The 23,071-nt window shown below is 41.2% G+C and overlaps 1 protein-coding gene across 5 annotated transcripts in view; it reads right to left on the bottom strand.

Annotated features, from left to right (window-relative positions):
• The window catches only part of ARHGAP26 (Rho GTPase activating protein 26), a 256,484-nt gene that overhangs the window by 67,047 nt on the left and 166,366 nt on the right, over positions 1 to 23,071 (bottom strand). For all 5 annotated transcript variants that reach the window (XM_087709586.1, XM_087709588.1, XM_087709587.1 and 2 more), the window contains exons 15-17: positions 21,171 to 21,255; positions 18,610 to 18,668; positions 16,727 to 16,832 (exon numbers count right to left, since the gene is read on the bottom strand). In XM_087709586.1, the coding sequence (XP_087565712.1) occupies positions 16,727 to 16,832; positions 18,610 to 18,668; positions 21,171 to 21,255 (250 nt within the window). The remainder of the gene's footprint in view (positions 1 to 16,726; positions 16,833 to 18,609; positions 18,669 to 21,170; positions 21,256 to 23,071) is intronic.

The following is a 23,071-nucleotide window of genomic DNA, read 5'->3' as shown; positions in this document are numbered from 1 at the left end:
TTCACCATTGAAGAACAATGCCCAAATATAATTGCTTTGAATCACTATTATATCCTCAGCCCAGGAAAAGGCCACTTGTATGAGAGAAGCGGATGTCTTTTAGTGTACACTTTTCTAGGAAAACAGATGAGAACATGATCTGAACAGGTAGCCGGAATAGCACAAAACAAATACTGGCATTTATTCTTGTCATTATAGCAGTAGAGAACATTACAGTATTTAATATAAGATGTACTAATATGCCACAGAAGAAAATGACCTAGCAAAGAAAATATCTGAAAGCCAGAGGGGAAAATTAAGATTCATAGTTATAAATCCAATCTTTGTTCTGAAATCACTTTAGGGTCTAAATGGCTATATATGCATAAGAAATGCGCACATGAAAAATGCTGAAATATAAAAAATAAATTTGCATTTCATGAAATGTATGAAACATGTTATGCATGCATTAAGTTTAGAAACTTAATAAGAAATATCCTTTTTAAGTAACATTTAATTTAAATTAACCCTATGGTTATTCAGTTTATAATTTTTGTTTAGACTTTTCTGATAGGTAGGTATACACAAAATGGAATCTAGAATAACTATTGCCTTAGTACGAATACCATTTCATATTCAGAACTATTTTTACATACTTCTGTACTCTTCCTTGTCTGTCTTTCTCAAACAACCTGCAACTTTAATACCTAAGTTATAAAGAAGCTTCTTAATAATATTGAAGCTTAAGAATGTAAGCTAAATGTTTCTGCTTGCTTAGTCCAATTATCTTCAATGATGTGGTTAAGGCCCTTCTACACAATGACTGTTTCAGTTGTGTGATCCTGTAAAGTTAACTATTTTGTGTAGGAGATGATTGTCCAAACTTTTTTTCTCACCTGGGCCACATTGAGTGAAGAGGGATTGTCTTGGGCTACATAATATATATATATATATGGTTAATGTATGTAAATCATATAATAATATTAAAAGTTGACAACCTTGTGGGGCCATATTATGAGCTGTCCATGGTTGCATGCAGCTCATGGGCTGCGGATTGGGGCCTGGTCTAGAGTATTTGAATCCCCAGCAACACTGGTATTTTCTCAAAACAATGTTGTGTCCTGTTGAAACTCTTTCTCACTATCGGTTCTGAGTCCTCATTTTAGCAAAACTCTCAAGGAGAAAGATGGCTTGACAGCTTTGCAGCTCCCACCTCATTAGACCAATTATGTTTTTAGTTCACGTGTGGCAAAAAGGTGAGAAAACACTATTTCTCACTCGTTTATTTACTCAGTCTATATATACTAAATATAAATCAAGAGAAACTGGATGGAGAAGATCAACGTGGTTTTAAAATGTCAGTAAAACGAAAACTATGCTAATGACACCACTCTGATAACTGAAAATGCAATAATCTCCAAACTCTAGAATAATAGTCAAGGACATAGTGAAAAAATAGGACTAAATAGGGACTAGAATAAAACATAAAAATTAGTTCTCTTTAAAACTGGTACTGAAGATAGTGAAATGGTGGATACCTTCTGTCTTTTAAAACCAACTGTCAACAGTACAGGAAGAAGCATTCAATAAATATGCTGCAGCCGAGTACTCAGTAGAACAGCCACAAAGACTTACAGAAAATATTCAGATGCCATGGTATATACCTCAAAAGATCGGTATAATTCAAGCAATGGTATTCCCTCTGATACTCTGTGGAAGTGAAAATTGGACTTTGAAGAAGCAGGATAAGAAGACAATTACACTCTTGAACTTTGGTATTGGAGAAGACTCTTGAGAATACCCTGAACAGCCACAGAAACAATTAAGTAATCACTGAAAGAAATCAATCCAGCGTTCTCCCTCGAGGTTCAAAGGCCCAAGTTCAAATTATCCTATTTCAGAACTATTACGTAAAGACACAGCTTTCTGGAGAAGACATTCATGCTTGGAAAGCTGGAAAAAAGAGAAGAAATTGACTAGCAGCAAGGAGGAAGGACTCCGTTACAGCGGCAATGAGTGTACCGTTGAAGGATCTGAAGGACCAGATTTGGAACAGAAGGTCATGGAGAAAATCTATGCATTTGCTGAGAGCCAGCACCAACTTGAAGGCACACAACCAATCAATAACCAGACCAATGAACACAGGCTAAATGTGGCTCAAGGGGGTGATGGAAATTACTTTTTCATGTACCATTTATGTGGAAAGGGAAATTTTTTGCAACTCCAGGATTTGTACCTGTTCAAGGCAAAATGGTGATTAAATTAAGTTCTTTGCTCCCAAATCTTAATTTGTTGCATTTAAACAAGAGAAGACAACTGTGGATCATCCTAAAACTACATTTGTGCTATTGGGATGTGGAAGGGAAACTGGTATGATGAATCCCTACCTGGCTGGTAAATCATATGGCAAAACAGAATAATTAAAATCTAGTGAGAAGATAGTAAAATTGAGCCTACAACTAAAATAACCTCCAGATTTAGAGAGAGGGAGAGAGCACTAGCATTAGGTATAAATTATTTTTGAGTTGTGTTCTTCATTTTATGAAAAGCAAAGGAAAATTTAGAATAGAATGCTCTATTCTCAACAAAATTTTACTATTATTAAAGTCATTTGGGAGCAGCTCCATTTTCTACAATATCCTGGAAGAGCGTGAGGCAATTTCTCACTTTTGAGTTTGTTAAGAAGCCATGCGAGTATGAAAGAGTGAACACATTTCAGAACTGTGAAAGGTTTCCTGTGAGTATTTTGAAATTGTTTTCTTAAAGAAAAACAAAAGTGTTTGAGGTTCCAAATGTGATTGAAATAGAACTAATTACAGGCTATGTATACTTCAGTATAATCGAGAAGAAAAAAAAGCTCAAAGGAAGCACCTCATCATTAATAAAAAGCCTGCTACCCCAAATTAGGGTGGGGGGAGATAATCAATGCTTTATACCTAGTACACAGCATGCCCTAACCTTTTTTGGGGGGAAAAGATAAAAACTTTTGCACCATACAGGTAGTCCTTGATTTATGATCATAATTGCGACCAGGTGTTTCTATTCCTAAGCAAGGTGGTTATTAAGTGAATCACATTTGATTCTACTGTCTTGTTGCCACGGTTATTAAGGCAATGTCTGTAGTTATTAGTTAATTATGCTTGTATCCTTGCGATTTATATTGATTGTTTCCTAGTATGATTTGATTGCTTATTTGTATCCTATGACTATCATTAAGTGTTGTACCTTATGATTCGTGATGAATGTATCTTTTCTTTTATGTACACTGAGAACATATGCAATGAAGACAAATTCCTTGTGTGTCCAATCACATTTGGCCAATGAAGAATTCTATTCTATTCTATTCCATTCCATTTCATTCCATTCCATTCCATAAATCAAGTGGTTGTTAAGTAAATCTGGCTTTCTCCTATTGAATTTGCTTGTGGGAAACCATCTGGGAAGGTTACAAATAGCAGTCATGTGACCCTTGTATGCTGCAATGGTTGAAAATGCATGCCAGTTGCTAAGTGACTAACTTTTGATCACCTGACCGATGCTGGGATGGTCATAAGGGTGAGGACCAGCTGTAAATTATTGCTGGCATCCCATTTTGATTATCTGGTGTTTAGTGAAACCAAGATTGTTAGGCCAGATGGATTTTTATGTTCCAACAACTTCCTTTATCATCACCTCAAATAAACGAACAGAGCTGCTTTTGAAAAGATGGTTTTTTTTTTACTTTATGGCTTATACCAGCACATAGATGGATGAACAATATTCATTATCTAGTAACCAGGAAGAACTGGTTATTAGATAAAAGTATTTTCTTTACCTTGCACAATGGCAACAGTTGGAATGAAGTGTTTGGCTGGAGCACATGCTTTTATCATTTCTTTCTCCACATATTTAAAAAGATATGTGCCAATTTTTTGTGATGCATAACTTTTTAATCACAAGTAGGTGGCAAGCATATTTTATGCAAATATCTACAATCCTCTTGTGTAACTTACGAAAAAATTTCAGGATTTGAGCATAAAGGTGCAAGTACATATTTTAGTCTCATTAATACCATTAAAATTAGACGAAAAGAGCTTTGAAGTATTCAATGTCACTTTGGGGTCTGTGCAGAAATGCATAGCTGTGCATTTCCTTTCAAATCTTATGGCACACATAGTTGTGGAAATGGTATATGAAACCAACCAACCAACCAATAAATAAATGTTCTAATAGAGACTCTTGGATATATTTATTTTCCAGCAGACCATATTTTGATAACCTTCCCAAAGTATGCAGAGCATTGAGAAAATATTCAGACCCCCTTCTCTTTTATTATACTGCACTCTGATTCTGCAGTTGTTAAAATTCATTTTTTCCTAATTAATCCACATTCATTACCCCACAATGAAAAAGTGAAAACAGAATTTTAGAAATATCTGTAAATTTATTAAAGAGGAAAAAATGAAATATCATACTGGCACAAGTATTCAGACCCTTTGCAACAACATGTGAAATTTAGCTCTGATGCTTCCCATTTCTCTTGATTGTTGCTGACATGTTTCCACACCTTGAATGGAGTCAATCTGTAGTAAAGTGTCAGCTGTGACACCTTCTATAGAAATCTGTGTGCCTTTCCAAATCGTGTCCAATCAATTTAATTTAGTTTTTTTTCCTTTTTAATAAATAAAAATGAATTTCCTCAACTGCAGAATCAGGCTGCAGCATAACAACATTGACAAAAGTGAAGTGGGCCTGAATACTTTCTGAATGCACTGTACATAAAAGAACTCAAGAAAACAGAATTGTACAAATTCTATATACCATTTAAATGAATGTATTAAATTCTGAACGTAAGAAAATGCTGACTCTGACTCATGTACAGCTTAATGTTGTAGACTATTGTATTTTTGGAAGAAGGAAGAGGATGGAGAGAATTATTTATCCCAATTAAAGATTAATACATACCCTTCTGTTCACCTCAAATCAGACTGAATATTGCATGAAGGCTTTAACAATGGCTCATGTGGATGATCACAAACCATGCACTTCCCTCACAGGGGGGTGAAAGAAATATACAGGGGAGACTTCAAAGTAAAGCATGCTTAACATTATACAAAGAGAGATCTTCCCCTCCAGCAGAGGGAGCAGATTTCCCTCTGCTGGAGGGGAAGAGGATTAACTGCGCATGTGTGGGAAATAGAATGGCTGCCGAATTCCACCGCTCCGAATGCTTGTGACCAAGAAGATATTAACCGTGGCGACCAGGACCCCTAATATGGTAACGGAGGGGTTCCTTTTGGGCACCAGCCTTCAGCCTTCCCAGGGAGGTGGTCGTTTAGGGAGGGGGCCGCCCTTAAGCGGCTCCAGGAACAGCTCCGGAACGACGAGATCCTCCCTGGCGTGGCTTTTTACATCGGACTTGTTAAACAGCTGGGAAGCGGCGGCGACGGCTCTGTGTGAGAGGCGGAGGCTCTGGCCCTGCCGTTTGGAGAAGTGCCGAATCCCCTCACTGATTAACCAACATCGTGGGGCTGGTCTATGCCCCGAAGAGGAGGTGGGAGGCCCAGGAGAGATGTCCAGACTGGATTGGGACTGGGACCGGGAGGCAGAGGAACTGACTTCCTGTCTCCGTTACAGCTTTGCTCCTATCCCCCCCTGCATTTTAAAAGGACGTTTTGCCACGATTTCATCGCTGTGCCTGCAGGACCTTAAAAGATTTGACCATCTATCGGCCTGGCTTAGGAGAAAAACTGGAAGAACTAGTTTACGGACCCCCTGTGGCAGCTGTTACCATCAGCTGCCACCATTACAATTACCACTTCCTCAGGAGTGCTGTGTTAGCCGGGAAACTGAACTCCCTCTAGTGGCTGCTACGGGTATTTATCTGAAACCTTTACCATCAGCCAGCACTATTACATCAGAGAGGCAGTGTGTTAAGAACCTAGACGCCCTCCAGTGGACATTGTTAGTATTTCTTTTTGGACATATACTTTTCTGGACCATTTACAGCCTTCTATCGGACTCCCACTAGACTTTATTAACTAACTTTGCGCAATTTATAATTTCTTTCTTTTCTTTCATCTTTCTCTTCTCCCTTTGCATGGGCTATATATGAGGTACGCATGAGATGAATGAATGTCCCACTTTTATGACCATATTGTTGTAAATTTGTGTTTTTAACTTTTACGTGGGGACTGTTTGGGGGAGTGCTTGAGTATGTATGATTCGGAGGACCTGCCGGGAGTTGCGGGGGCCATGGGGGTGGTTGAGGGGACCAGAGACACGGGAGAGGGTCGGGGTATTGCGGTCGTAACAGGGAGGGGCAGATACGGCGGGGGCTTTAGGGCAGGCCATTACCGGGGAAGGAGGGTTCGCTACATTGCAGAGATCCCTCCTTCCGGCCCTAGGAGTCCCACTCCAGGACCAGATGCCGTACGTAGTCAGGACCCTGGTCTCAGGCTGTTGTCGCTAAATGCCAGGTCTGTTGTTCATAAAGCTCCTCTCGTCCGGGACTTAATTTTAGACGAGAGGGCAGACCTGGCATGTATTACTGAAACCTGGCTGGGCCCAGAGGGAGGAGTCCCCCTTGTAGAGCTGTGCCCAGAAGGATTTCAGGTGCTACATCAGCCGAGAGCCCAGGGAAGGGGTGGGGGTGTGGCCGCCGTTATCCGGGAGTCATTAGTTCCTCGTAGGGTCCCTGCTCCGGAGATTGTCGGGTGTGAGTCTTTGCTGTTAAAGTTGGACCTCAAGGGTCAAGTGGGTCTGCTGCTAACGTACCTGCCTCCCAACAGCGTTGCAGCAGCCCTCCCCTCGCTCCTCGAGTCGGTAGCCGAGCTGGCAATTGAGTTCCCTAGGTTGATGGTCCTGGGGGACTTCAATTTGCCGTCGCTCGGTGAAAACTCTGATGGGGCGCAGGAGTTCATGGCCTCCATGACAGCCATGGGCTTGACCCAAGTAATTCGAGGCCCAACCCATTCAGCGGGACACATGCTTGACCTTGTATTTCTCTCGGAGCAGTGGATTTGTGATCTTGGTCTGAGGGGGAGCGACATCATACCCCTGTCGTGGTCAGACCACTGCCTACTGAGGCTTGACTTCCGGAGGCCAAACCCCCACTGTAGGGAGGAGGAACCGACCAGGTGGTTCCGCCCCAGGCGCCTTATGGAACCGGCAAGGTTCCAGATAGAGCTTGGGGTTATTCCTGACACTCTCGCCCACAGTCCGGCGGAGACTCTGGCTGCTGCGTGGCACTCGGCAGCGTCGGAGGCTCTCGACCGGATTGCGCCACTGCGGCTCCTCCGAGGCAGCGGATCCCGGAGACCCCCTTGGTTTACCGAGGAACTCCGGGAGATGAAGCGCCGGAGGAGATGCCTAGAGCACCGCTGGAGGTCCGATAAGTCCGAATCGAACCGAGCAATGGTAACCACCTGCACCAGGGAATACACCAGAGCACTTAGGGCAGCAAAAAGATCCCATATAGCCACCCTGGTTGCATCCGCTGAGTCCCGTCCAGCCGCCCTGTTTAGGATAACCCGCTCCCTATTGAACAAAAGGGAGGCGGGGGAACCCTTGCAGGGCAGAGCTGAAGAGTATGCCCAATTCTTAGCGGACAAAATTGCTCGGTTTCGGTCGGACTTGGACTCCACCCCCGCAGTTCCAGCCGAGGCACAAGGGGACCAAGTAGAACAGCTCTGGGTTGAGTTTCAGGACGTTACCCCCGGGGATGTGGACAAGGCCATGAGAGCTGTAAGTTCCTCCACCTGTGTTCTGGATCCGTGTCCCTCATGGCTGGTTGCTAACTGCAGTGAGGTGACACGAGGCTGGATCCAGGCGGTTGTAACCGCCTCCCTTCGGGAGGGGAACTTCCCCGCCGCACTGAAAGCGGCGGTGGTGAGACCCCTCCTGAAGAAACCATCCTTGGATCCAGCTGTTCTTAACAGCTATCGCCCGGTCTCCAACCTTCCCTTCCTGGGGAAGGTTGTTGAGAAGGTGGTGGCCTTCCAGCTCCAACGGTCCTTGGAGGAAGCAAACTATCTAGACCCCTTCCAGTCAGGCTTCAGACCCGGTTACAGCACAGAAACCGCTTTGGTCGCATTGATGGATGATCTTTGGAGAGCCAGAGATGAAGGACATCCCTCCATCCTGGTCCTCCTTGACCTCTCAGCGGCTTTCGATACCATCGACCATGGTATCCTTCTGCGACGACTGCGGGAGGTGGGAGTGGGAGGCACCGTGCTACGGTGGTTCTCCTCCTACCTCTCGGACAGGTCGCAGTCGGTGTTAGTGGGAGGGGAGAGATCGTCCCCAAGGCCCCTAAATTATGGGGTGCCGCAGGGTTCGGTCTTATCCCCCCTACTATTCAACATCTACATGAAACCGCTGGGAGAGATCATCCGCAGGCACGGGATTAGATACCATCAATATGCGGACGATACTCAACTGTATCTGTCCGCCCCGTGCCAAATCAATGAAGCGGTTGACGTGATGGGCCGGGGTCTTGAAGCCGTTATGGACTGGATGAGGGTTAACAAGCTTGTGCTCAACCCAGAAAAGACCGAGTGGCTGTTGTGTTTCCCTCCCAAAGATTTGGCCAATATTCCAACACTCAGGCTGGGGGGTCAAATTCTACACCCCTCAGAGAGGGTCCGCAACTTGGGAGTCCTCCTGGATCCACAGCTGTCATTTGACCACCATTTAACGGCTGTGACCAGGGGGGCATTCGCCCAGGTACGCCTGGTGCGCCAGTTGCGACCCTACCTGAACCGGGAGGCCCTCACAACAGTCACTCGGGCCCTTGTGATCTCTAGGCTGGAATACTGCAATGTGCTCTACATGGGGCTGCCCTTGAGGAGCATCCGGCGACTTCAGCTAGTGCAGAACGCAGCCGCGCGAGTGATTGCGGGTGCACCCAGATTCACCCGCATAACACCTATCCTCCGCGAGCTGCGCTGGCTACCTGTCGATCTCCGGATGCGCTTCAAGGTGCTATTAATCACCCATAAAGCCCTACATGGCAGTGGATCTGGATACTTGAGAGACCGCCTTCTGCCAATTACCTCCCTACGACCTATAAGATCCCATAGATTAGGCCTCCTCCGCATCCCATCGGCCAGCCAGTGTCGGCTGGCAACTACAAGGAGGAGGGCCTTCTCAGCAGTAGCCCCTACCCTTTGGAACGAGCTCCCCGTGGAGATTCGTACCCTCTCCACCGTCCAGGCCTTCCGCATAGCCCTGAAGAACTGGCTCGCCCGTCAGGCCTGGGGATAAGAATCGCTACCCCGCCCGAATGATGAATGGATGTTGCTTACTATTTTATTATATGTTGTTGTCTTAATGTTGTATTCCCCTCTCCCTGGTTTTCTGTGAGCCGCCCTGAGTCCCCTCAGGGAAAAGGGCGGCCTACAAATGCTAATAAAACCATAAAAACCATAAACCATAATTAGAAAGATCTACTATCCTGGAGCCAAGAAAAGCCTGAATCCATCTCTGCCTTCCCCCCACCCACAACTAAATTCATATCTTAGGGGAAGAGCAGAAGCTATCATTTGTTTTTAAGGAGAAGCAAAGTCATTGGGCTAAACTCACTGGAAGTAGGGAGTTAGGAACTGATCCAGAGTGTACCAGAAGCTACAGCTGAAATCAGATCTTAAATCCTTAAATGGGAAATATTCAATCTGAGGTCCTAGTAGTTATCCTCTCAAAATCTGCCATGTTTCTCTGAAAATAAGACAGGGTCTTATTTTTTACCCCTATTTTTAGACCTATTTTGGGGGAGGTCTTATTATTTTTGAGGTGCAAGATGTGTCGAGCATGGTCACCTCACGGCTGCTGCTGCATTGCAATATTTTTGGGGAGGGCTTATTTTTGGGGAGGGCCTATTTTAGCACATGCACTCAAAAGCCAGATTGGGTTTATTATCCGGGGAGGTCTTATTTGGGGGAAAACAAGATGCATGTTACTTTTTCATTTATCAAATTTCTTGCCTTTTTTTCCTCAGAAGCTTACCTGGGGATTTCCTTTTATTGTATTGCCACAAGAACCATGTAGGTTAAGAGAGATTAATATGCTGATGACACCCAGCTGAATGTCTCAGACCATGGTGAGTTAAGTGATGCTGTGACCTCTCTCTTGTAATGCCAGGAGGCTGTTAGGGCCTGGATATGGACCAATGGGCTGAAACTGAACCCTGGCAAAACAGAATGGCTCTGGGATTGGGATTCTTCAATCCATGGAGAATTACAATCTCAGGTCTTGGATGGATTTCTCCTGGACTCATGAATCTTGCTAGAGGAGCAGGGACCTTTGAGCAACTGCAAGCTGTGAATCAGATACATCTTTCCTGGGCCAGGAATCCCTACTCATAGGGATTCCTGACCTATCAGTATGTGTTCTATATGGAACTGCCCTTGAAAAGCACTCAGAAGCTTCTGTTACACGAAATCAAATCTCAATAGATTTTGGATTTTTCAGATATGCATCTGTTATTGATCAAAATCCCTCAGTTTGTGAAACTCATGCAGATTTTTAACATGACTCCCTATCTCTATTCTCCTAACATATTATCTTCATTGGCTGGAAATCTGATGTACGAAACAGAAGCTTTGAATTTTAATTAGCATGTGGATTGGTTAATACAATAATTCCTTCAAACCAGCATATATTTATTCATGATTCATTTGCTCAATAATGAGGACAATAGTACAAAATTACTTAATAACATACATAATAAACTAAGAGATCATTAAAAATGTTTTAATTTTTTTAAACCATAAAATTCTAATAACACAACATGAATTTTCTGCTGGGAGAACTAGAGAAAATTATAAAAACTGAGAGATGTGTTAACTTGAACAAAACTAAGACCAGAAACTTTAAAGCTTTAAACTAATATCTTTTGCTTTACACTCTTTAATGGGAAGTTACATTAAAAATACTATATCACATAGTATTTAAATACAATGAACTTGTGAACTTGTAAGTGAAATGAATTATTCTCAGAGCAATAGAAACATAAATTGAAAAGGAAGTATTCACTCAAGTGAACATTGATTACTTTGCATGAGAGATGACAGGTATCAGGCTAATGAACAGCAATTAAAAGAAAATTAAATTGAGGCAGAATCTATGAAAAATTTTACACTGTTCCACAATGTTTTACAAGTTTACTAGATATAGTCAATTGCTGAAAAATTCTCAAAATGAGCTTAATTGCTTGGTGCTGAAAGATATATTGAAGTAACCAATCAACCTTTCTAGAAATACTTTGCAACTTTTAACTGAATTTGGAAATATGTTCCTTATATTTTATTTCATGGGCATAAATTGTAGAAGGAAATCAAATATGGCTGGGAGAGGAAAGTAGGTAATGCCAACATCAATCAAAATCAGAATTAGAGGTATAATTAAGATACTGTAATACACATCACCTATCAATGAGAATAAGAAGGAAGGAATCACTGGAGAAGAGCCTAATGCTGGGAAAGATTGAGGGCAAAAGAAGAAGGGGATGGCAGAGAATGAGGTGGCTGGCTGGAGACACTGAAGCAGTAGGCGTGAGTTTAATTGGACTTTGGGGGATGATAGAGAACAGGAAGGTCTGGAGGAATGTTGTCCATAGGGTCACGATGGGTCGGACACGACTTCGCAACTAACAAATACCCATCAAATAAACCAGAGCTATTTCTTAGAAAAGAAGAAATCCAGAACCAACTCTTAGAAAATAAATATATATGAATGTAAAAGTTAGAGCAATGGCAGAATGGTGGTGGTGGCGGGGGCGGGGGATAAAATGTAGGCACCAAAAAAGCTGCTATTAAAATTAGGCAGACATCTATAAACAAGAAAACAACAGGAAGAGAATATTTAGAATGCTTTGGTTATGTTAGAAAAATTTAAGGATGTGACATCCTACGAAGAAATTCTTAGGATTGTTGCACAAACAGTTTAGTTTTAATTTAGGACCCAAAAGAGAATCTCCTCCTCAGTTTCTTTGGGCAAAAATAAAATGACTTAAGAAAATTAAGGCAGCTTGAACGGTTCACAAATGGAAGCCCGGCCACAGGATCTTGAGCCTTAAAATGCTTGGTCTTCAAATGGCAACCACAAAGGATTTCTGTTAAACACAATCAACACTAGGCAAGCAGCTTGGTTACACAAATATTTCGGATCACTGACGCGATGCTGATTCAACCACTGCCTTAGTTTAGCTTTGAAATAAACCAAAACCCACAGAAACTAGGGCAACTGAGAAAAATATGCTGTAAAAATGTCATGCCTCATGTACCAAACCAGAAACAAAGGAATAATTACATTTGAGAGAAAATTCTAAACTATACAAGAATTATGACAAATTATATTTGGGGGTGAAAAAAACTTCCTTTTCTTCCCTACATTTTTTTAACAAATCATTATAATGATTATGATAATATTACTTCAAGCTAATTGATATACTAATTGAAATAATATATCTAAATACACAGGATAACAAAGTTATTCTGTATCAGTGGTGGGTTTCAAAAATTGTTCGAACCTACTCTGTGGGTGTGGCCTACTTTGTGGGAGTGGCTTGCCACCCATGTGACCGGATGGGAGTGGCTTGCCATCCATGTGACCAGATGGGAGTGGCTTGCTGCCCATGTGAAGATGCCGACGACACTTATCAGAACCACCTTAAATTACCTCACACACAGCACTGGCATGCATAAGAATATGATGTACACTTGTTTTTTAAAAGGCATCTTTGGTTTGCGTTAAAACAACTTCAACACACGCAATGTTCTGATTGCACCACAAACGCAGTAGTCATCCTTACCTTTCACAGAGGCACTGAGTTTTATAAATATGAGCATGATAGTGTAGAATAATCATATCCAAGGACCAGTGGTGGGTTTCAAAAAATTTTGGAACCTCTTCTGTAGGTGTGACCTGCTTTCCGGGTCCACTGGTGAAACCTTTTCTAACCGGTTCGGTAGATTTGACGAACCAGTTCTACCGAATAGGTGCGAACTGGTAGGAACCCACCTCTGTTCTGTATGTACTTAGGCTAAAGTAGATACAACAAACAGTCCTGGACATACAACCACAATTAAGATCATTCATCAAAACAGTTGTTAAGTGTTAAGTGAACAGTTGATAAGTGTTAAGTAGCCAATGTGACCACTTGTTCCATGACTGCTCTCAGTACTCCCAGTTGTGGTCAGTAAGGGACCACATGGGTCATTAAGCAGAACACCAGGAGAGGAGCCATCATACCACTCCGCCATTCTTGGGTCCACTTTCCTTTTTCTGCACACCTGGCCAATGTGAGCTATGGCCTTTCTACCTCACATCATGCTGCAAGCATCCATCTGCTTTTGAGGAAGGCCCTTCCAAATGATTATGAGAACAATGGTGTTCACTAGCTTTACAGCCTTCCCTGGGCTAGAAAGCTAGCAAACACCATCATTCTGAAGGCTAGGAAGTATATTTTTCACGTTCAGAAGGGAATACCTCAGCCAGGCTGCAGAAACGGTATTTGAATCTTTGGTTACGTGAGCCCCATTTCTGCGGCACAGCTGAGAAATGGAGCCGAGGTGGCGCAGTGGTTAGGGTGCAGTACTGCAGGCCACTTCAGCTGACTGTTATCTGCAGTTCAGCAGTTCTAATCTCACCGGCTCAAGGTTGACTCAGCCTTCCATCCTTCCGAGGTGGATGAAATGAGGACCCAGACTGTGGGGGCGATATGCTGACTCTGTAAACTGCTTAGAGAGGGCTGAAAGCCCTATGAAGCGGTATATAAGTCTAACTGCTATTGCTATTGCTATTCTACTTGCCAGGCAGATCTTTCATCTAGCCCTCTTGGCAGGCAGCACCACCTTGCAATCTTCCCTGCCAGCTTTCCCATTGACTATCTGGGGAAATCAGCAGAGAGGATTGCAAATGGCAACCATATGATCGCAGGGTGCTTGGCAACTAGTCTAAGTGCAAAAGGTTGACAAGGAGCCAAAATATAATCATGGGACTATGAGGTAGGGTGTTGGTCGGACATTTTACAATGTGCTTTACAAGCTATAAAGCACCCTTTCTGACATAATTTGAGATGTTTATTAAACAGCTAGTTGTAAAAGTTGGACTACCATACAGAAGACAATGTATATTTCGTAATTTTGTGTGTTTTTTATTTCCCCTTATGTTCTGTCTATGAATTATACACAAGTGTTATAGGAAACAAAGACAGACTATTTATATTCCTATGATCTGATCTGGCCCATTTTGGCAACTTGATCTTTCTTTTGCCAACTACTTCCCTTCACCACATTTGATATACTTCTCGTCTGCTTTCAGGCAGTTATCCCAGTGAAGGACAGACAGACACTATCCTGAGCCTCTTTCCATAATTTCTTGCAAAATTTCTATTGGTTGAAAAGAGTAAAAATGAATATATTACTATATAATTTTGCTATTTATCCATTATTAATCTAAAAATGCTGCACTTAAAAATCATTAATTTCAAACCAAAATATACATTTTTGTCATGGCATCCAATGTTGCCTTTCTGGAAGTATGAAAATGTTGTTCCCCAACTTGTTCATGCAATTTTAATATTTACTCATTTATATTTATATTAAAACACTGGTTTTAATCAAATGGCTCCTACATACACATACACACACACAAACACACACACACACCAAAGCACAGTTAACTAGCATGAGATGTTAAAAGACTGAAGTGGGAATTTCCAGGCAATACTGGATTTCAGAGAGTACCCTGGACCAGCAAATAGCAACATAAATAGTCATCTTAACTGAGCAATAGCACTATCTACTATAAATAACAGGAATTGGTGGGAAACATTCACATTGTAGAAACTGGAGCACAAAGCAGAGTTGGTTTATTAATGAATTACTTGTAGAACTCATGTTTAAAAGATTGTATTATTTACCAAAAAATAAACAAATACGTCTGTATCTGTGTCTGAATTTCTGACTGAATCTACCCAGTCCTAGTTCAATATTTTAACCAGTAGATATAATGTAAATAGGCAAATATACCTGAGAGAAGCCAAATGACAAAACCAACTAAATCACAATGCAGGAAACAAGCTCTGCCCCTTTTGTACATGCACACAAGTCTGTATGGAGAATGACAAGGTTGCAATCTTTCTTTCATCATTCTAAAAGAAAGATCAAATTCCGTGGAAGCCTCTGAGTGGAACAAATGTATTGGGTCCCTGCAGTGGTGGGGGGTTCCGGATCCCGGTGCAACTGGTACGGTGCAACGGGGCCTGGCGTCCACCACATGAACGCACGCACCATGCGTGCACACATGCGCAGCGCATGGATACATACTGCCTGCAATGCTCCATGACGCCTCCATGACGCCTCCATGACACTCCAGCTGCTTGGCAGAGCATCGCGCAGGCACCGTACACTCTCTGCGTGTGTGCAGAAGCCCTGAAGAGCTCAAATACAAGTAAGGAGCGTGGGTGGGCGGGTGGGCCCTCCAGTGCTCCTGACAGGCACTGGTACACCGGTTCCGGGGCGTACCAGTCGTAACCCACCACTGGGCCCCTGTCACAGAGGAAGTGGGATTTAAAATCCTTCTGCCTCACAACTCTTCTATGAAGTTAAATCACCCAAAGCAGTTATTAATTAGGGAAGGAGGAATCCAAGAAGCACAATTTCCCAGGGTTGATAATAGCACCTTAGGAGAGCAAAAAACATAGACTTATTCGCAGAGGAACAAAAGACAGGCATTTCTTATTTAAGTTCAGCATCCTTCATATCAAGTTTGATTTTTGTCTCAGAAAGCATGAGACCTTTCTTTTCCATTTTTTCTTTCCTTTCCCTTTCCTTCCCCCTTCCCCCTACCTTGCAGGATTAGTATAATGGTAAAGATAAGTAAAATCAAAAGTAAAACTCAACTTTTGGTTCCCACATGGATACATTTATGTAGTTATCCTGGCAGCAATAAGGGTATGGATTGCCAGCACCTTCTGGATTTTTCCTCAAATTCGTAGTCTAAAGTGTTGATATTTTCCATAGGTCTCTCTTCCAAACATTAAATAGGTTCAATATTGCTCAGATGCCAAGCAAACCAAGCAAAAACTACCCAAGTGTCATTCCATGAAAATCACATATGTTTGTGCTTTACTGTGCTTTTATAGAGAGACTGGACAGTCAGATTTTTCATCTGACTGTCTATCATTCATCCATCCTTCTTTCCATCTAATTTATATTATGCTTCTTAGATTCTTACTTAGATTCTTCTAGAATCTAGATCAATATAGCACAAGTCATTTATTCTGCCTTTTACACCAGTCTGAGAGGTATAAATGTTGTACCCGTTTTCTATTATTGCCCAATTTTGTGAAATCACTGTAATTTATAGTGTCTTACAGAAGTTTTCCCAAAAATAAGGAAAGCAACCTTGACTTTTTTTATCCTCACAAAATAACTGTCTAATGCCACATATATATTTGATGTAGACTGCAAAGAGCCTGAAGAAGTACTTTATGGAGATTCCAACTTTGGTATTAAAAGAAATTTGCATTCTTCAGTACAAGCAAGTGCTCTAATAAAATCATTCCTAGCAAGAGCTTGTGTTGGTATGGATCATCAATATTAATCTGATTGAGTTACTTTTTGGTCATGCCAGGGAATGACTGGGAATCCTACCCAGACAACAGAGTTGGAGATTTGGGAACAGTACCTATACTCTTAAGTTACATCTTTTCCATTTGAAATCAGCAGCAAACCAAAAGGTTTATGAAAAACAGGATACTTACTTTGCCAAGTGATTCATGAGTAATTGGAGCATCTGTCTATTTTTCTCTGGAAGTCTGTGCACTAAGCTATGGATCTCTGAAATTCTGGATTCTTGATTCTCCAGTTCTGTACCAAGACAAAATACTCTTTTAATGGAGTTTGGCTTTATGATTAAGCTACCAATGACAAAAAGCAAACAGAAATTTACGTGTTTGATTAACTGTATTAATAAAATGTGTATACTTACCACCATCTACAAAAACTCTTTACTGTTATCAAAACTGTTAGATTCTACAAATCCATTTAAAAATAACTTTACAATTTTAAGTAACTCAAATATTATCTTAGGAAAATACTACATTTTGAAGACAGACTGATAATATACAGAATAACAGAGTTGGATGGGACCTTGGAGGTCTTCTAGTCCAACTCCCTGCTTACGCAGGAAATCCTACACCACTTCAGGCAAATGGTTGTCTAATCTCTTCTTAAAAACTTCCAGTGTTGGAGCATTCACAACTTCTGGAGGCAACTTTCCTATTGACTTATGTTCATAACCTCTATAAAAACATTATTAAAATAAATACATTAAATTACTTCTATGATAAACCTGAAAAATTGGGGAGGAGTCACTTCTCATATGTACATGTGTGTGTGCTTTCTTTTTTTCCTTCCTTCCTTCCTTCCTTCCTTCCTTCCTTCCTTCCTTCCTTCCTTCCTTCCTTCCTTCTTTCCACACCTCTTTCCTTTCTATACATCTGCAGAATCAACCCAGTATTATTTCATCCCCAAGCACTAGCAACCAGGACTCTGGAAAAGCATTAACTTATCTTTAATAATCCCTTTTATTATTTGCACATAATGCCACCTCCATCAATCAAGCACTAGCTATTTTTTGCCGAATGCAAGAGATAAAAGTTAAATGATGTTTATGTGTTTCTGTCCTTCCACTAAACTAGTTTTGTAAAATGATAAAAAGGCTGAATATGAATTTTCAGTTCAAATCTTGTATCTACTATAAAATCCCTTAGACAAGCCATTCCCTCTCCGACACTCATAAGAAATATGAAGATAATAGTACTGACATATCTCCAGAGTATTTGAATGAATCAGAACAATATACTGGGAAATACTTTGAATATTCACAGGTTTATTATGGTGACTAACCGTTATACTCATCATAAGATAGTTTGTTAAATCCAATCTGTTAGAGCAATTTATTTTTAATTTCTGTTTACATATTTGTGGCTTTTGCTTCAGAAAAGAATCATCATCTTCCAACAGGTAAGTTATTAAAAATGGAAAATGTTTGCAAAACAAAAGGCTGAGTTCACAGATATTTCTGAGGTTTTACCATATCTAGGTTTCTCATTCAGGAGTCTTCATGGGCTATTATTTATTGATGGTTCGATGCTGCATAGCTTTTGTCACTGAGGACTAATTAATATTTTTTTTTGGCAAGGGTGAACCCTCACAACCTGTTCTAACTATGTGGAGCTTTGATGGAAGGAGGATCCAGGAGTTTAGAAGGCACAGGTGCAATCTCCAGATATCCATACCAACAGAGGGCAGGATAATATGGCAGGAAGCTCATTATTTGAGCTCAGGAGATCTATTTCAAGTCCTGATTAACCCAGAGAGTAGCCAAAAGTCAGTAACTATCTCATGGTTGAAAGAACAAAATAGGATAACTTCATACTACAGAGGCAGTAGCCATGGCAATAGGAGCAATATATATATTGCGGGTGCACCGAGGTGCACCCACAATCGCTCGCGCGGCTGCAAGCTCTAGTTAACACAGGCTTATACAAGCTATCCAAAGAATTTCCCAATATCTGTTCTATTGCATTCAGTCATACTTTTTTTAGTAGCTTCGTTGAAGAAATTGTCACAAATTGCTTACTTGCTGCTTTGATGAAGCTTCTTTGAAACTGATACATCATGAGTGGCCCAGGGAGCATTCTGGAATACAGATTAAAGCATAGACAAATAAGAACAATAATATACTTGGCAAAAAAAGTACTATTTGCAACTGTAAGTCATCTATTGTCAAGTACTATTACAAAGCCATGGTGGCACAGTGGTTAGAACGCAGTACTGTAGACTCCAGTGCTCAGTCCAGGAGTTCAATTCTGAGTGGCTCAAGATTGACTCAGCCTTCCATCCTTCCGAGGTCAGTAAAATGAGGACCCAGTTTGTTGGGAGAAATATGCTGACTCTGTAAACCACCTAGAGAGGGCTGTAAAGCACTGTGAAGCAGTATATAAGTCTAAGCGTTATTGCTATTGCCACTGTATCCATTCTTTTAACAGAGTAAAGGCATCATTAGCACTGCAGGAATGGGATAGGAAAAGAAAGATTCCTTTCATTCAAAAATGCAATCATATTTATTGTAGAGTTAATTTATCTCTTGAAATATCTTAGGGTGAAGAACTTGCTTCATTTCTTCTTCATGGCTGTCTATGGAGTGGCAAGGAGGAAGATTTATTTGTAGATAATGGATCAACCTAACACTTACAACACTAAGGAGGAAACCATTGGTCTCCAGAAAAAAACTTTACTGTATGTGTCAAGATTGTCCGAAGATTATGCAGCAGACTACAGTTTTTTGAGAAAGAAATGGAACTTCCTGTGGTTTGGTGCTTTTTTTGATCCTTTTTGATCCTCCACGTTCCCCATAAATTGATTTAGAATAAGTTGAGTTTTCCTCCACTCAATACACTGGGAAATTTACTTTGGAATTACAAGAGGTTCACTACACCCCTTATCCTATTCCCACCCCTGGGAATAGGATAAGGTTGAAAATCTTCAACTTTTATTAACTATCCTCTCACCAAAGATAAGTAATGCCTCTGGTTTGTTATTTGCTAACACAAAAGGCTCGGTTAAGATTAGGATCTTCTCTTCACGCCTCTAAATGATTTATTCCAGCTCTGGGGAAAAAAGCCTGTCAAAATGTGGAGAGAGTAGAAAAGAAATCTGGATAGGAACTGAAGAGATTATTGGTTATTCTTTCTTACGCTTGAGGTTTATAACCAGGCTGCCAAATAAATCTTTGTATTATCTTTATTGCAGCATGATTAATAGTAATAAATTACATTGTTCTCAGAAAGTGTCAAAGGAAGTAGCAGGCTTCTGGCATAATGTCCCTCTCGCCCATAGTTTCCTGATTTTCCTAGACTAGTGCTTCCTAGACTCCTTCTCTGGACTTGGAAACTAAGACTGATCAGATTTGATTAGTACATGATGGAAAAACTCCAGAGAATGGCCAGAATTATAAACATCATTGGGCTACTTCTACATTGCTGCTAAGAAATCTACTGAAGCTACTAGGACAGTGATGGCTAACCTTTTTGTGGTCCAGTGCCAAAAGCACATCTGCACCTGCACTCATAATGCAATGCATGCATGACACACACACCCAAGCTTCTCCCGCCCCTGGGCATGCACACATGACCCCCCCCTGTGCCCCATTTGGGCCTTGTAGGCCTCCCTGCAGCCTCCTGGGCCAAAAATGGGCTACAGGGGGCTCTGCATCCCCACATGTCCCCGCACATGTGTACATGACCCACCCATCCCGTGCATGCGCATGCATCTCCCACATGTGCCCCGTCCCCCACGTATGTGTGGTAGAAACCCCAAAACTAGCTGGCCGGCAGGAGGCGTGTGCATATGCGGAGTGGATCTGAGCTGGGATGACTGCTTGCATGCCTGAAGAGAGGGCTATTCATGCCACCTGTGGCACGTGTGCCATAGGTTTGCCATCACAGTACTAGGAACTGTACTGGGCTTAACTTTAGCTTTATTGCTCCATAGAATGACACCATCTATCCCTGCAAATAACCATATTTTTCATCAATATTCTTCATATACTTTAAAAGGCAACCATAAATAATATTCTATAAATATTATGGATAATATTTAATTTTAAGGTATAAATATTTAAAATAATATTGTATTTATTATAATACATTATGGTAAATATTAGAATAAATAATATTCTTCACGTATTTTAAAATACAACCATAAATAAACTCTGAACTCAAACCAAGTCTCCGTCTCTTGTAAAACTTCATAAAGTAAGACAATTTTTCAGGTGGTAAGAGAAAAGTTGCTTTCTAAACCTGAAACATCAAAGTACCTTACAGAAAGGCTGCTTGAAAATCAGAATGCTGTTGGAGATAGTTAACGCTGAAATCTTGATAATAATTCTGAGATGTAATGCAGTGAGTTTGAGAAAATTATGTTTATAAATATTTGTTGATGGGAATGATTAGCCATTAGTTTTTACATTACAGAATACTAACATTGATAACCAATGGAATTCTTTTAGATTCAAACAAGAGCATACAAACAAACAGCTAGGAAATGAAACTCTAAACAGAGTCCAAGCATCCTTCATGAAGAATTAACACTGAAAAGCAGATCATTCTTGTAAACACATACAAGAACTTCCTCACTCACCTTAAATATGTTTTCAGTGCACTGGTGATTGTTTTAACTTCCCATTCTGCACAGATGTCATCTTCGGTCTCAGCAGTTTTGGGATCTAAGGAGAGAGGCACGAATAAGACCATAAAGAAAGGAGGGGAAATCTCATTCCAGAATATTCGCTATATATTTGAGGTCTACCATAGTTGGGGGAGAATGTGGTAGCTAAGTGGCTAAGACGCTGAGTTTGTCGATCAGAAAGGTTGGCAGTTCGGCAGTTCTAATCCCTACTGCTGCGTAACAGAGTGATCTCCTGTTACTTGTCCCAGCTTCTGCCAACCTAGCAGTACGAAAACACATAAAAATGCAAGTAGAAAAATAGGTAGGAAGGTAACAGTGTTCCATGCACCTTCGGCATTTAGTAATGCCGGCCGCATGACCACGGAGACGTCTTTGTGGCTGGCTCTTCGATTTTGAAACAGAGATGAGCACCGCTGCCTAGAGTCCGGAACAACTAGCACATATGTGCAAGGGGAACCTTTACCGTTACCTTTTTACCATATTTGGGGTGCAAAAATCCAGATGATTTGGACTACAGATTGATTGTTTGTTCGTTGGTTTACTATGAAACAAACATTAAACTATAACTACCAGGTTAGTCTACAGAAATCTGGATACATATACTTTTGCTGTCTTCAAATGATCATCTAGAATTTAGTAGCCCAGATCTGGTAGCTATCGTTTAATATGATTTTCTTCACTGTACATGCTTGCTGTTGAGCTTTACAAGAAGTTGGTGCTGCATATGTGGATGCAGCTACGTATAAATAAAGAAGAACTTGACCTGAGATATGCTCCTTTGGTTGAGAGATGTATTTTAAAACTATGGTTCCTCATCTCTCTGGATAAGTATAAAAGGCCAAGAAAGAAGGAAGGAATCTGAAATTCCTTCCAAAACACCAGAATCAATCCCAATAAGTAACTGAGGACCTTTGTTTTTGGTTGGCATCAAGAGTTTGGAGAAACTCAGCAAGTAAACTGGAGTAAAAATGCAGGAAAAACAAGGATGATAAAAGCAATTCAATACTTCCAACCTGCACAGAGTCTCATAAGAGCTGGGCAAAACAAGCCCAGAATACCAAAAACAAGAACAGCTAAACCACAGCTGGAATCCATCAATCAAACCCCAAACTATAACCGGAGAAGGAGAGAGAGAGATTTTAAACAAATCAAGATGAAATTGGCCACATTATTCATTATAGTAATTCTGGCCTAAAATAATTCCATATTTGCATGTCACAAATAATGCTATTCAATTTCCTGGTTGGTAGTTTTGGAAGGACATGGTCATGGAATTGGGACCAGGAGGTACCAGGGTGGATTATGTATCGAATCTTCGTCCATTGCCAACAAGAATTTCTGAGTTTCCCATAAAGGCCCTTATAAGAGGAACAAACTGACAGTTACTGAATACAGTACTAGTCTCTTTCCCAGTGATCCCATATGTAAACCAAAGGTGTGGGGGGTAAAGGAAAGGGGAAGGAGGAACAGAAAAACAAGTATAAGAAGCAGCATTAAAGCACCAGAGGAAAAGATACAATTGTCTTCTCTCTCCTTAATCCTGCCAACCTTCTTGCCCATTCTCTTCCTCAACATAGCCTAGGGATCCCCACTCCCTGATCCGTGGACCGGCACTAGTCTGTGGCATGCCAGAAACCAGGCCACACAAACAAGCAAAGCTCCATTCGTGGGATGCAAGCAGCATGTGAAACCACACCCTCTCCAGTCCAGGGAACCGGTCCCTGTTACACAAAAAATTAGGGGCCGCTGACATAGACTACCTGTCTGAGGGAGTGCTGAGAAGAGTACCTATCCCAAAGTCCATGGCAATCCCCCAAACTGCCCATGACAAAGAAAATACAGTAGTCCTTGTT

Source organism: Thamnophis sirtalis, unplaced genomic scaffold (assembly GCF_051295495.1).
Source record: "Thamnophis sirtalis isolate CommonGarterSnake01/CBP01778 unplaced genomic scaffold, rThaSir2_p1.2 scaffold_3, whole genome shotgun sequence".
Lineage (NCBI taxonomy): Eukaryota > Metazoa > Chordata > Lepidosauria > Squamata > Natricidae > Thamnophis > Thamnophis sirtalis.
Note: the sequence above shows the minus strand (reverse complement) of the source record. Positions and strands in the feature narration are given on the sequence as shown.